At 46.5% G+C, this 15551-nt stretch overlaps 2 protein-coding genes across 2 annotated transcripts in view; both read right to left on the bottom strand.

Moving 5' to 3' along the window:
• Nucleotides 1-15551, bottom strand: part of LOC308609790 (forkhead-associated domain-containing protein 1-like) — a gene marked incomplete at its 3' end in the record, with an annotated part of 332609 nt that overhangs the window by 40792 nt on the left and 276266 nt on the right.
• Nucleotides 1-15551, bottom strand: part of LOC308609807 (forkhead-associated domain-containing protein 1-like) — an 80335-nt gene that overhangs the window by 32839 nt on the left and 31945 nt on the right. Inside the window, exons 3-4 of the mRNA XM_081259108.1 lie at nt 10813-11083; nt 1527-1636 (exon numbers count right to left, since the gene is read on the bottom strand). Of these exons, the coding sequence (XP_081115234.1) occupies nt 1527-1636; nt 10813-11083 (381 nt within the window). The remainder of the gene's footprint in view (nt 1-1526; nt 1637-10812; nt 11084-15551) is intronic.

Here is a 15551-nt window from a genome sequence, read left to right as displayed (position 1 = left end):
CCTTTAAATTTTCCAATAAGATGAGCTAATCAATGCTCCCCCTCAAGCTAATTTGTTTAATGTCACTTGAAGGAGTCCTGGCAAGTCAGGGTATAAACGACTTATAAAGAGAAAGAATTATTTCTATTATAAATAGAAAAAATGATAAATGGCTTATAAAAATTTTCTATAAATAGAAAAAATTATAGTGGTTGCACTATATTTCCGAGTTAAAATTGAGGCAGGTTGAAAAATGGCTACAAATACTTTGCAGTTTTGCCATCCAGTCTATTTCCCCACCCTCTAGTCTGGGCTGGCCCCGTGACTAGCTTTAACCAACGGAATGGAGTGGAAGTGATGCTGCATGATCTCCAGGCAAGTTCTTACAGGCTGTGCAGCTTCTGTTCTGGCCCCCTGGGAACCCCGAGACCACCGTGCTGTGATGAAAAGCCACATGCACAAAGGGGCCCACCAGTCCAGGCGTCCTGGCTGAGGCCTTAGATGTGGGAAGGAGGCCAATGGAGACCGACAACCAACCTGGCCAAGCCAGCGGCTGACTGAGGCCTCATGAGTGAGGCCAGGGGACACGAGCAAAGGAACCTTCCAGGTCAACCCATAGATTCTGGGGAATAATGAATTGCTGTTGGAAGCCGCTAAGTTTTGGGATGGCTTGTTACATAGCGATAAATACAGAATCTGAGTGTGGCTTCTCGCCTTTCTGCAACATTTTTCAGAGTCTGGTCCCAGGATGCCTGGGATGGAACCCCCTGCCTCCTGAAGGTTTGGATTTCCGTGTCTGACAAGAACCCCAGGTAGGTCTGCTCCTCACAAACTCTGAGGATTGCTGCAGGAGCAGGCCCTGGCCCTGAAGGAAAGCGAGATATTATAGACTGCTTCTTTTAGAGTAACTTTCGAGTCGTGTCTAAGTGGGGAGAAATTGACCTGGGCCCTTCCCAGGATGGCTTGAATCCACCTGTTCTGCTCGCATCCCTGCTTTAAACCTCTCTGGTTCTTTAACGAGTCTCTCGGCCCACGCCTCCCTGACTTCCTGGGCTCACGTCCTCCTGCAAGGAACGTGTTTTTGCATCACTGTTCCATCACTGAAGGTTGACCAAGTGATTACTGTGTGGGAGTTAGAAGTACCCGCTGAGAAGCTAACCAGACCTCGCTTTGAATCCTAACACTGCTCCTTGCACTGGGCAGCCTTGAACACATTACTGAACCTCTCTGAGATTCAGTTTCCTCATCTGCAAAGTGAGGGTGATAAAATCTTTTTTGAAGATGGTGAAGATTAACGAGCTAATAAATGTCAAGTGCACAGGAAATGGCCCAGCACACAGTAGGTGCTCAGTACCTTGTAGTTGTAGATGTTATTTGGGATAAAATGAGCAGTGGCCAAACCTGGCTGAATGTCTTGGGAGGAAGAGGTGGTTTCTTGGAAGTAGGAAAAAGGGACAGTCCTTGAGACACAGAGAACAAGAGGCAGTGGCAATCTCTCCATGGTCCCTCTTGCTGCTGTAGCTCTGTGCTTCCCCAAGACCCCTCACCTTATCGTGCTGGGACAGGTCCTGGTCCACAAAAATTTCTCTGTAGGGCCCTGTCCCAGGACTTTCCTCGGCCACTGATTGTTCCGACAGTTCCGCAGCGTTGGTCCACACTAACACACAAGGTCAACAGAGAAGGCAGAGGAGACAGTGAGTTTCCCCAAAGTCTTAAAAAATATTTTCAGATTAACCTTCACATTCATGAGACTTATGCACTGAAAGCATTACAGGAGGACTGGAAAGGGTAAGAGCTGCCTCATTTCTCTTCCCCAGCATTAACTGCACTGATGCACTGTGGTGTGTCTCTTTCCAGACTTTTTTCTATGCCGCATAAGAGCTGATGACCTTGGGCAAGTCATTTGCTCTTTCTAAGCCTTAGTTTCCACATACATAATTTAGGATCACTGATAGTCTCTGCTATAAAGGGCTATCTGGAGATTAAATAGAATAATGATATAGAGCAGGGCTTGGCAAACTATGGCCCTGCGGCCAAATCTGGCCTTCTGCCTATTTTTGTAAATAAAGTTTTATTGCAACACAGCCACAGTGATTGATTTACATATTATTTATGGCTGCTTCCCAGCTACAAAGGCAGAGCTGAGTAGTTGCAGCAGAGACCATGTGACCCACAAGTACTAAAGTATTTACTATCTGGCTCTTTACAGGAAAAGTTTGCTGACCCCTCAAGTAGAGCATTTAGCCCTAAACATTAGCTATGTTTGTTTTATTGCAGCCATATCTTTTCAAAAAACAAAAATGCATTTACATGACAGAGATGCTTATCCAGCTTACTTTTCAGCTAACAATATCAAAAACATCTTCCCATGTCAGTATTTGAGGCTGTACTTGGTTGTTTTCAAGGGTAGCATTGTGGTCCCTTGTCCAAGTGTGCCAAACGTGTTTAACTAGGATCCACTCGATAGACATTTAAGCTTTCCTATATTTTTTCTTATTTACCCCAGTATTACAAGGCCTTTTTATATGACTTTCAGGGATTATGGCATTGTGTTTGGGGACCCCACTCTGTATCACATCAGACATCTCGCAATTCACTCACATCAACACTGAATACATTTCTTTTTATTGGTGTAGAAACGTTTGTAAAGATTTCTATAATTCTACGTGTGAGATCACTTGGGCCCAAGCAGCGTATTTTAAATTTCCAAGTGACTATGGTTTCTGGACAGTCACTGCACATTCTTATCTTCCTGTGAAGTGAGAAGCTGAACAAATTGTTTTCAGTGGTGATGGAACTTTAATGAGTCTTAACATTAATGATGGATGAAGCAGGCACTGTCATGTTTGTGGACATTCATCATCTATTCATTTTGCTTCTGTATTTTTTATTTATGCATTTTAGAATCAAAGATTCCTGCCCCCCAGCCAGGTCTCAAACCTCTTTGTGGACCCCAGAACCTCTAGTGGACATAGTTGATGGCCTGTGGTGCCCGGAGAATGCACAGCCTTGCGTGTTGAATGAGCAGCCCTGGCCACAGTGGTTCCTGGGGCGCGAGGAACACAAGGGCCTGGAACTTCAGCAGCTGCCCATTTTCTCTCCCTCCACCTCCCCAACTAGGTCCATGATTAGAAAACTTTTATTTGAAGCTCACTGCCCCCATCTGACTCTCTTGGATCCTGAGCAGCAAAGTCCTAACTGACTATAGCAGCAGTGCCTGATAGAGAAATAATGGGAGCTACAGAATGCAATTTTCAATTTTCTAGTAGTCACGTGAAAAAGGTAAAAAGAAGAGAGGAATTTTTTAATGATCAATTTTATTTAACCCAATACATTAAAAAGCATCATTTCAACATGTAATCGACAAAAAATATGGAGATATTTTATATTCTTTTTCTTCGAGGCATGAAGCCTTTGAAATCTGGGGTTTATTTTACACTGATTGCGCATCTCAATTTGGAAACTGAGTTTTCAGGAGGAAGATTTCATCTGTTTTCATATTCCTCAAGAAATCGGCTCCCACTGGAGGAAGGTACTGCCTGGACTGTGTCCCCAGGGAGGGCCTCGGGGTCTGACCCTAACTGGGCCCCTGTCCAGTCTCAGCTTAGAGTTCTGGCGTCTGATGCCATCTCTAGGGGTGACTCCGGCTGCCTCTGCGACCCTGTCGTGGCTGTCTTGAGGGACGCTTCCCTGCAAGATGATGGCCGGAGGGGGGACTTCATCAAACTTACAGAAGAGGCTGATCGATGGGGTCCCTTTACTGGGGAAGGTGTGTTTACTCAAAGTCTTTGTGGGGCTAGAATTTGCTCTGAGACTTGCTTTCCTTACACCCAGGCAGGGAGGTGCGGGAGCAGTTACCCCTCACCTGCCCCAAACTTCTTTACCGGCTACTGTTATTTATCAAAAAGAACCTAAGGGCCATGTATGACCAAACCGGCTTAACTCTAGATGCTGGATCCTTCGGAGGTCCCAGTGGGGAGAAGCCCCAGGGAGAGTCGGGAGGTCTGGGGCGGTGGGACGGTGGATATGGGGACGCAGGCACTTTAAGAATTTTGGGGCATGAGCTGTTGGCCAAAAGGCAGGGGAGTTACTTTAATATTTTAACAACCCCCAGCTGTCCTGGTGCGCTCCAATAATCACCAGTCTGCAGCAGGGGCAGTATGTGTGCACCTTAACTGTGTCTTTCAGACATTGTAAGTTGTAAATAAAAGTTAAATAACAATCATGGTTAGGTAATAACTTAATTTTTAAATTTTAATATTTAAAATTTAAATATTAAAATTTAAAATATACAAATTATTAAGATTGTAAAATTTAAAATTTAAATATTAAAATATTAAATATTTTAATATTTACTGAATGTTCGCTATGCACCAGGCACCGTGCTCAGCACTTACAGGCAGGATACGATTTCGTCTTCATAACAACCCAGTGAGATAGGCATTATTATTCCCATCTCCATTTTATACGTGAGAGATATGAGGCACAGAGACGTCAAGTCACCTGCTCAAGGACACACAGCTGGTAAGTGGTAGAGTCAAGGGATGAACCTAAGTTTGTTGGATTCAGAGCCTATGCTTTTAACCACTATGTAGTCAATGTATTGAAGTGGGAAGATGTTTATGACATATTATTGAATTTTAAAAATCAGGTAGGGAATTCCTTGGCAGTCCAGTGATTAGGATTCTGTGCTTCCACTGCAGGGGGCACAGGTTCCATCCCTGGCTGGGGAACAAAGATCCTGCAAGCTGAGCGGCACGGCCAAAAAAAGAAAAAAAAAGGTTACCTATGTTAGGTTCATATGATCCCATTATTGGGAAAAAATATACATATATATGAATCAAGATGCTATTTTAATAAGTCACTCCACATATTTTCTTTTCTCAGTAATTCTTCCCCACCTCCCATGAGCTCTTGCCATTAAGATTTGGCCTTGGAGCTGACGTTTTATTGCCTTGTGGTAAAGGAAGGATGAGTACTAACTAGAACAGGGTGATTTTTCCCCCAGGCAAAATGATGTTTTGATTTTTGACAATGTCTGGAGACATTTTTGAGTACCACAGTTAGGGCGGTTGGTGGTGGTGGTGTTGCTACTGGTATCTCTGGTGGGTAGGAGTCAGGGATGCTGCTAAACATTCGACAGTGGACAGGACAGATCCTTCAACAAGGAGTTATGCGACCCACCTGTCACTGTGCCAAGATTGAGAAACCCTGACCTGATCTGCAGTAAATAAATCCTTGGCTTTGGGTTTTCAAATAGAATTTTTCAAGTCTAAAGCAAGGTGACAGTCTAACAGTAAACCAATTTAATTGGAAGAGCCCAGCTTTGCTAAGAGAGGAAAGAGCTTTCTCGGAACCCTTAAAAAGAGGTGTTTTCTGTCAAGAGACAGCATGGAGGACTGGAGCACAGAGTTTTCTCTAAAGCGTGGAGTAGAGAGGCCCAGACACAAAGGAACTCCCCATGACACGGGAAGATGAAAGTCCTTTTCTGAGGATGGCGAGAGTGTCAGGGGAACGAGGGCAAACGTTTGGAAACATGAGACCTGGCTGAGAGGCTGAGGAGATAGAGCCCAGGTAGATGTGAGGGACTCTAAGCCATACGACTCATCCTTCATTTCTCCAGGGGGAATCCAAGTCCTTCAGAGAAGCCCCAAGTTCAGCATGGCACGGGAGAAACCGGTGATTACAGTGGAAAAATTTAAATGGCAGAGTGAAAAAAAGAAAAGAAACAGCCCATGTGCCATGTGTCCAAAGGACACATTAAAAAAAAACCCCAAAAACCCTGTATATATGTTCATAAGACAGAACATGATGCATACAACAAAATGAATGAATCTCAGAAATACTATGCTGAGTGAAAAAAGCCTTCCACAAAGGAACATGTACTACATGGTTCTGTGTACTTGAGATTCTAGAACAGGAATATCTAATCCATGGCGGGAAAAGAATTCAGAAGAGTGGGTGCCTCTGGGGCCTGGGGCTGGGAATTGACTGGGGAGGGACATGAGGGAACTTTCTGGGGTGATGGTAATGTTCTATATCTTGATAGGAATTTGGGTTACATAGTTGTGCACGATTGGCACAACTCAGTGAGCACATTCAAGGTCTAACACCTTTCAGGATGTGGTAGCCAGTCTCCAAGATGGCCCCACTGATTCTTGTCTCCTGGTATTCAGACCCTTGCATCATCCTCTCCAATACTGGATGGACTTTATATTAGTTAGCTGGGGCTGCCATAACAAAACACCACAGGAGGTCTTAACAAAAGAAATTCATTTTCTCACAGTTCTGGAGGCTGGAAGTCCAAGATCAAGGTGTGGGCAGGGTTAGGCCTCTCTCCTTGGCTTGCAGACGGCCACCTTCCTACTGTGTCCTCACATGCCCTTTTCTCTGTGCACGTGCATCCCTGGCGTCTCTCTCTCTCTTCTTACAAGGACACCAGCCCTTGGATTAGGGCCCACCCAATCATCTCATTTTAACTTACTCATCTATTTCAATACACTATCTCCAAATAGGGTCACATTCTGCGATATTGGGATTGAGGCCTCAGCATATGCATTTTGGGGGAATGCAATTCAGTCCGTAACAAAGCTTCTCTATGTAACCAAGGATATTGCAGAAATGACACAGTTTGATTCCTGAGGTTAGATCCTAAAAGACATTGCAGCTTCTGCCTCACTCGCTAGGACCACCTGTCTGGAGGAGCTGGCAGCTTGAGGATGCTCAAGCAACGTATGGAGAGGTGCACTTAGTGAAGAACTAAGGCCTCTTACCAAAAGCCATGGGAGTGAACCATCCTAGAGGTGGGTCCTCCAGCCCCAGACAAGCCTCCAGAGGACCACAGCCCAGCTACCACCATGACTGCCACCTCATGGACAAGCCTGAGCAAGAATCCCCCAGCGAAGCCATTCCCAACTTCCTGACTCAGAGAAACTAGGAGATAACAAATGTTTACTGTTGTTTTAGGCCATTACATCCTGCAGTAATTTGTTATGCAACAATAAGTAGCAAATACAGGTTTGGGCACCAGGAGTGGTGCAAAATTTAACAAAAACCCTACAATGTGGAGTGGTTTGGGATGGAACAGTGGCCAGAAGCTGGAGGACTTTGGCCAAGAGTCCTTGAGAAAGCGTGAATAGTCTTAGTAGAAGCCCGATGGCCTTTGAGGAGGCAGTGAGGGAAGGGTTCCAGGAAAGTGAGGAAAATGTTACTGGGGTTAAGGGATCCTTGTCAGGTGGTGGCAGAAGGTTTCCTAACACGTTGCCTGTGGTCATGAGGAAGGTAGAAAATGTTTGTGATGAGGCTGAGTGGTCAAGCTAAAGAGAGTCCCAGACAGAGTCTTGGAAGGTGCTGCCTGGTTACTTCTTGCTACTTATAGTGAAATGTGAGGGGGAGAGACAGTTAAAGGAAGGGCTGTTAAATCAGGGCAATGTTCTGGGCTTGAAAATTCCCTGCCTCTCCAGGTGGCAAATGAAATGTAAGAAACAGGTTCTGGGCAAAGATCAAATCAAGGGCACTCTCAAGAAAACACAGTCCAGAGAAGAAGCTGAGGGTGTGGTTGTAAAATCCTTTGTTAAGAATACAGATCCAGGGCAGTGTCCAAGAGAACCCTTCGGTCAAAGAACTGGGCTTCTAAGAAGCTTCTGTCCTTTGTCAGTCTTTGCAGAAGCCCATGGTGGAAGGGCTTGTGACAAAAAAGTCTGTGGGCGTGGTTTTTGCCTGATAGGATGAACCCCAATAAGAAGCACTGCCAACTCAGACTGACAGAGACCCACAAAAGTCAAAGAAGCGTCTGGACCCCCAAGCTTCTACAGGCAGGAAGCAGGCTATAAAACTATGCAGCCACATCCATGGGACACCTTTCATAGGAAAGGGAGGACGACTCAGAAGGCGGAACTCACGGACCAGGGGCAGAGCCAAGAGCCCTGGAAAGTCATTTCTGGGCAAGAGTTGGACTGAAGCCCAGTCAAGGAACTGCCGATATTTTCCCAGCTGGACTTCAGAACTGCTTTGGGCCAGGGACTCCTGTGTGTTTCCTGTTTTTCTTCTTTTGGAACAAGAGGAGTGTATGTAGCAGTGATGCTATGTCTGTCCCACCAATATGTGCTGGGTGTGTGAGGGACAGACCCTTTGTTCAGAGGTCTTCAGATTTCTGGAAGTAGTACTTGATGAGCTGAACGTAACGTACTACACCCATGAGCCCCATCTGTACCTGGACTTGATTTAGACGAGATTCTGGAATTTGAGCCGATGCTGTTACTGGGGTGAGATTTTGGGGCGCCTCGGGAGAGAGGAGGAGGAGTGTGAATCATTGAGGACCCGAGGGCAGGCTGTGGTAGCTGGCCTCCAAGATGACTGCTGATAATCCCCGCCTCCTGGTCTTCAGGCCCCTGTGTAGTCTTCTCCCACACTGGAGGGTGACGCCCTGGGTAACCATCAGGATATTGCAACAATGACAGAGCATGACTTCTGAGGCTTAGTCACAAGAGATGTTGCCATTTCCATCTTGTCCTCCAGGATCACTTGCTCAGGAGGAGCAGCTGCCGTGTCATGAGAACGCTCGAGCCACTCTCTGGGGAGGCCCATGTGGTGAGGAACCGGGGCCTCCTGCTGACACCCATGTGAGCAGCCGTGTTCGAAGTGGATCCTCTGGCCCAGGTCAAGCCTTCAGATGACTGCAGCCTTACGAGGGACCCTGAGCCACAGCCGTCCTGCTAAGCTGCTGCCAAATTCCTGACCCCACAGAAACCGTATAGATGATAACACATGTTTGATTTGGCTTTAGGCTACTATGTTTGGGGAGAATTCGTTATGCATTCATGATAACTAATACACATTCTGTGTTCATTTTACATGAAGGAGACAAAAAATGTTGAGTTCTAGTTAATGGTATATGTGCTAAAACATTTAGGGGGAGGACTACAGATGTGTGCTATTTATTTTGAAATGCATCCAAAAAATAAGATGGATTAATGCAGGACAAGAAGGATGGGTAGACAGAAATGTAATAAAGAGTACAGCAAAGTGTTAGCGGTAGAATTAGGAGGAGAGCTGTCTCTGTAAAATTCTTTTTGCTTTGCTGTATGTTTGAAAGTTTTCACATTAAAATGCTGGGGGGGGGCTTCCCTGGTGGCGCAGTGTTTGAGAGTCTGCCTGCCAATGCAGAGGACACAGGTTCGAACCCTGGTCTGGGAAGATCCCACATGCCACGGAGCAGCTGGACCCGTGAGCCAAAACTACTGAGCCTGCGCGGCTGGAACTTGTGCTCCGCAACAAGAGAGGCCGCGATGGTTACAGGCCCGCGCACCGTGATGAAGAGTGGCCCCTGCTCGCCGCAGCTGTAGAAAGCCCTCGCACAGAAGTGACGACCCAACACAGCCATAAATAAAGAAATAAATAAAATTAAATTTAAAAAAATGCTGGGGGCATATGGCTGAGTAATTTCTTAACTTGGGTGGTTGGTACATGAGCGTTCCTTAGATGATGATGATGATGATGTAAACTGCAGAGATACCTTTCATTTGCTCCTTAGTCTGTTTATTTCAGAATAATAACTATTATTTGAATGGCTGAGGGAAGTGACTAGGTGAGTGGTCCTGAGTGAGACCAGGGAAGGGTGTGGAGGCATCGAGAGACCTGGGGACTCAGAGGGGTCTGGGGCTGGGACACAGAAAACAGAGAATGGGACCTCCACACCAGTGGCCACAGAAGAAACCTGGGAATCATGCCAGGGACTAAGTCGACCCAGCTACTCTGCCAGTAAGCCTGGCAAGGCCAAGAGGATGGTGACAGACAGGAAGTCTCCTCCCCAAGTGCCATGAGGCCTCCTGGGGGGGAGGGGGGGAGAAGGAAACCCTGATGGCTGTGTGTCCCCAAAGTGACCAGGCTGTGAGTGACAGTCACTGAGATAACCAGCCTTAAATTTGACCGAAAAGCGTTATTTTAGATTAGATTGAATACATAACCTCCGGAGAAATAATTTTCTCCATAAGCCTCAGTCTCCTCTTACCTGTAAAATGGTAATAAAATATTTAAAAACCTCCTAAGGCAAGAGGGATTTCAGTTACCAATATGTCTGTACATCTGAGTTGAAGTATATAAATTTAGATTCTGATACAAATTCATATATATTCATATATATGTACAAACACACACACACACACACACACACACACACACACACTCACTCACCACAGAGGTACTGACGTGTGCAGATGGGCAGAGCACAGTCTTGGAGGAGTTTGTACCAAAAAGTCAACAGGGAGAATTCTGGTGATAAGGGTGACAGCTTATCTTTTACTGTTTTCTAACTTTCTGCTTATCCCAATTTTTTCACATTTGATTATGTTCTACTTCAGAACCAGAGAACATAAGCAAAAGCCAGAGAAAGACAAATATCATACCATATTGCTTATATGTGGAATCTAAAAAAAGGTACAAATGAACTTATCTACAAAACAGAGATAGAGTTACAGACGTAGAAAATAAACTTATGGTTACCGGGAATAAGAGGGGGGAGGGATAAATTGGAAGAGAGGGATTGACATACACAATACTATACATAAAGGAGATAACTAAGAAGGACCTACTGGATAGCACAGGGAACTCTCCTCAATACTCTGTAATGGTCTATATGGGAAAAGAATCTAAAAAAGAGTGGATACATGTACATGTTGAACAGATTCAGTGTGCTGCATACCTGAAACTAACACAACACTGTAAATCAACTGCACCTCAATAAAAATTTTTAAAAAAAGGGGAAAGCAGAAACTGAGACCCATCCTCCTAGCAAAAGCCCCTCCCCTAAGCCGCCAAGGAAGCGCCCATGAGTACCTTGCCTGATGATGGGAACGCTGTGGGCGGCTCTGTCCACCTTGAAGGAGAACATCTTCTCGCTGGCACTCACGGGCCGCCTGTGGGAGGCTGGTGGGACCATGGGGGGCTCGGGGGACCCCTGCGACCAGCTCCTCTGCACTGGCACTGTCCAGATGCCCGGGTAGAAGGGGGTCTCTGTTGGTGAGGGCGACTGGTTCAGTTCCTGGGTGGCCCAAGGTGGCTGTGGCCTTGGCCAAGGTGCTGGGCCCCTCACCCATGGGAAGGAGACCTGCAGGGGCAGACAAGAGGGTCAGGGGAGGTTACGAGCAGCTGGGGTGGTCTTCACCTTTCTGTCCCGGCGACATAATTGCTGCCCTAGATTTCGGCGTATAAGTCACTTCTCCCAAGAATCCCTCCCACACTCTCCCCAAATTTGGGATGGCGGTCCCCACCATGGGTCACCTTGCACACTATCGCACCACCATTTATTGGGTGCAGCCTTCGTGCCAGGCACCCAGTCAAGAGATTCACATGCATTACCTCATTTAATACCCCTGATGCTCTGTGATGAGCCCGAGGCTGAGCAAGACCTAGTGACTTTCCCAGGACCACAGATTTGGCAGTGAGCGTCTGAGCTGGTACAACGCCACCTCTGAGCTCTGAGAGGCTGACAGCTTTTTGTCTACCTTGCTCAGCACCGTATCCTCAGCTCCTAGAATAAACCCTTGGCACATACACAGTAGGTCCTTAAATATTGGTTGAAAGAATGAATGAACACATCTCCGAGATTCAAGCCCAGCTCTCCAGGACACACACATCCACACTGTGTGTCTCCCTGGCACTCCCATTCCACCTGTTCCCCGAAGCCGAGAGCTCTGGGGTGGCAGGCACCCCAACTGGCTCGAAACCCAGCTGGCTCATTAGTCTGTGATCCTCAACATCTGCCACATCTGATTCTTGGCAGACGCTCCATAAATATCTATCGAGGGAACCTTTTTTCATCTAACCCGGCGGAAGATGTCTCTATCTACTTTCATTAGAGAGCACATCAAAATCCATCTACACCGGGAGAAGCAAATGCTGAGAGGTGCTGACACCTGGCTTTTTCTTGGTTAATGCTGTTGTGGCCATCCCTCCCTGTGCCTAGTGGTTAAACCGTGACATCGTGAATACTACCATTTACTGTAATTACTCACCGATTTCTCGCGATAGCCCTGAAGGGGAGGAGCTCTCCTTATTCCTAGCTTACAAATGAGGCTTGGAGAGATTAAGGACTTCACCAAGCTCAGGTGGTGGTGGAGAGGGTGGTGGGACTGGGGTTCTGGAAAGCTCTTTCCCTCTCTGTCTCTCTCTCCCTTCTCTGCCCCAACCCCACCCCCAGTCGCTTGGCAGAAAAAAACACACTTTTCAAGGAAGAAGCTAAGTTCAAAGGTTTGCCGCCTGTGGCGGTCACGTTTCTCTTTCTGCAGACTGCAGACACATAATGAGAAACAGGACAGAATGCTTCCGAAATAGGAGCACTGGCAGACAGAACTTCCTATAGCTCCAGCTGGATTGTATTCAAGAGGAAGGTTCTCCACTCACTCAGGTTCCCAAACCAGTCTTTTAGCTACAGTCTTTCCCAGCCAAGTCAAGAATCTGGTGAATTCCCCTGAAGACTTTTTTGGAGTCAGGGAGAACACTGTTCGGGAAAATCAAACTCCAATTGCCTGGCGACACCTGGCCCAGCATTTATGATGACACTGGCCCCGTTGAAACCTGTTTCAGGAACGGACTTGGCAGTGTTCCAGAACTCTGTTACCTTATGTGAAGATTCGAATTTCTCTCCACTGTGGGCACCTCGGTCTCCACCGAAGCTTTCTTCCTTTCTCTCCTTTCAGAAGCTGAGGTGTCCTGCTCCTGCCTTGCACTCACTTCTCCATCCATCCTATCCCTTCCCGTCCTCTCCTCTGGGGCTGTCTTGCCTCAATCATTCCTACAACCTTTCCTCATCGATTTAATAAAGATTTATTGAATGAAAGGGCTGAAGGTGGGAAGGGGGAAATTTGAATATGTTTTACCCCCGCCTGATAGAAAACAAATCGAGAGACCACGGGTAGTGTGGAGGAATTCCCTTTTGTGCTGGGATGCTCAGGTAGATGTGCCTCACTGCTCACTAACTGCCAGGGTGCTGAAGGGAGTGGTCATATCTCATGCCTCAAGTGATCCACTGCCGTAGTGTACAGGCCGCAACCCACCTGGCTCTTCTGGAAATTCCAGGAATCTCTCTCCTAATCTGTCGGCCCATTGCTGTGGGTGGGGCTAAGCAATCAACCAATCACACTCCCTGGACATACTGATTGGTTCAGTGGTGGGGCAAGTGATGCAATCAGAGCCAAGGAGACCCAAGAAGACTTGGCTGGACACCAGGATCTGGAGTGACCTGGTGGGACTTCAGAATGCAGCCAGCATGAGGGAGTGGAGCCCAGACATGGAGAGAGGGAAGCTGTTTATTTATTTTTCAAATTGTGGTAAATAACCTGCAACATAAAATTTATCATCTTAGCCATTTTAAAGTATACAGTTCAGTGGTGTTATGTATAGTCACGTTTCTGTGAGATGGATCTCCAGAACTTTTTCGTCTTGCAAAACGTAAACTCTATTAACCATTAGACAACAACTCCCCATTCCCTCCGCCACCCAGCCCGTGGTGACCAACATTCTGTCTCTATGAATTGGACTACTCTAAGTACCAAGTACCTCAAATAAGTGAAATCACATGGTACCTGTCTTTTTGTGACTGGCGTATTTCACTTAGCATAATGCCCTCAAGGTTCATCCATGTTGTAACATGTCAGAATTTCCTTCTTTTATTTTATTATTTTTTTGTGTGTGTGGTAGGCGGGCCTCTCACTGCTGTGGCCTCTCTCGTTGTGGAGCACAGGCTCCGGACGCACAGGCTCAGCGGCCATGGCTCACGGGCCCAGCCGCTCTGCAGCATGTGGGATCCTCCCGGACTGGGGCATGAACCCGTGTCCCCTGCATCGGCAGGCGGACTCTCAACCACTGCGCCACCAGGGAAGCCCTTCCTTCATTTTTAAGGCTAAATAATATTCCACCATACAGTTTAGTGTGTATTTTGTTTATCCATTAAGTGTCATGGGCACTTGTGTGGTTTCTACCTCTTGGCTATTATAACTATGCTGCTGTGAACATGGTGGGGAAAATAAGGAAGCTGGTTTTGAGCCCTGGCTGGGGTGCTACCCTGAAGTGCTCCATCCCTGAGGCTTGCTAGAGCTGGTTTCTGTTGCTTGCAGCACACAGAGCCCGAACGATAGGGCCCCTAGTGGGAAGGAGCCAAAGATGTATAAACGCAGCAGAGACTCCAAGCTCTTCGGGTATAAAAATTTAAAAATAAAGGTTTTTTTTTTTTTCTCTGAAGCATGTTGGTTGAGGGTAGCTTTAGTTGGAAGGTTAAAGTTGGTTTTCTCTAGTTTCCCGGCTTGCTTTATCAAAGGGAAGGTCAAGGTTTTCTCAGAAATTGCTGCTGGTAACTACAACGAAACAGGCAGGGAGAAAAGCAAACATAAGAAGAAGACTCACATTAAAAGCTAGCTCTGGGCTGTACAGGAAGCATGGGGTCAAGGTCAGTTATCAACAAGTCTGTTTTTATTATTTATTTATTTTAGATTTAATTCTATTTATTTTTGTCTGTGTTGGGTTTTCGTTGCTACGTGCAGGCTTTCTTTAGTTGCGGCGAGTGGGGGGCTACTCTTGTTGTGGTGCGCAGGCTTCTTCTTGTGGTGGTTTCTCTTGTTTCGGAGTGTGGGCTCTAGGCGCATGGGCTGCAGTAGCTGGGGCACATGGGCTCAGCAGCTGTGGCACGTGGGCTCTAGAGCGCAGGCTCAGTAGTTGTGGCGCATGGGCTTAGTTCCTCCACGACATATGGGATCTTCCCAGACTAGGGCTCGAACCTGTGTCCCCTGCACTGGCAGGTGGATTCTTATCCACTGTGTCACCAGGGAAGTCTTCAAGTCTGTTTTTAGAAACTTTAGTTTAAAAGTACACGCTAATGCCTTTTCTCTTTCTTTGTGTCTGTTCTCTGACCATATGGTATGTTGCCATGGTTGGGTTTTTTGTTTTGTTTTTGAGGTAGCATATGTGATACTCCTGATTTCTTTTCCATACTACCTTTAAAATAGCAGGTTGCGGCTTCCCTGGTGGTGCAGTGGTTGAGAGTCCTCCTGCCGATGTAGGGAACACGGGTTGGTGCCCCAGTCCGGGAAGATCCCACATGCCGCAGAGCGGCTAGGCCCGTGAGACATGGCCGCTGAGCCTGCGCGTCTGGAGCCTGTGCTCCACAACGGGAGAGGCCACAACAGTGAGAGGCCCGTGTACCGAAAAAAAAAAAAAAAAGCAGGTTTTCAACCACCTGGATTAACCATGACCACATCCACGGCTGAATTTATATTAGCTTTAATAAACACAGGTCAATGATTTACTCAAGAAATCACTATCCATTTTTTTTTCAAATTATCTATTTGTTCTTTGTGTTATTTCCCCAATATCTGCTTCTAACCCTGAAAAGAGTGTAAGTTGAATGGGACACCCTAAAAAAAGTTCGAAGTAGTTTGCACATCGAGTGCCTACAGTACACATGAATTCTGCCAGGAAGCCCTGGAGCCTGCAGAGAAGGTGGAAACTTAGACCTTGCCCTTGGAGAGCTTGTTATGCGCTCTGCCATTTGTAAGTAATTGTCAACAATACAACGACTATGA

The sequence above is a fragment of the Mesoplodon bidens genome, assembly GCF_964165515.1.
Source record: "Mesoplodon bidens genome assembly, contig: HAP1_SCAFFOLD_103, whole genome shotgun sequence".
NCBI classification, from domain to species: Eukaryota; Metazoa; Chordata; class Mammalia; order Artiodactyla; family Ziphiidae; genus Mesoplodon; species Mesoplodon bidens.
This window is presented reverse-complemented; position numbering and strand designations above follow the sequence as displayed.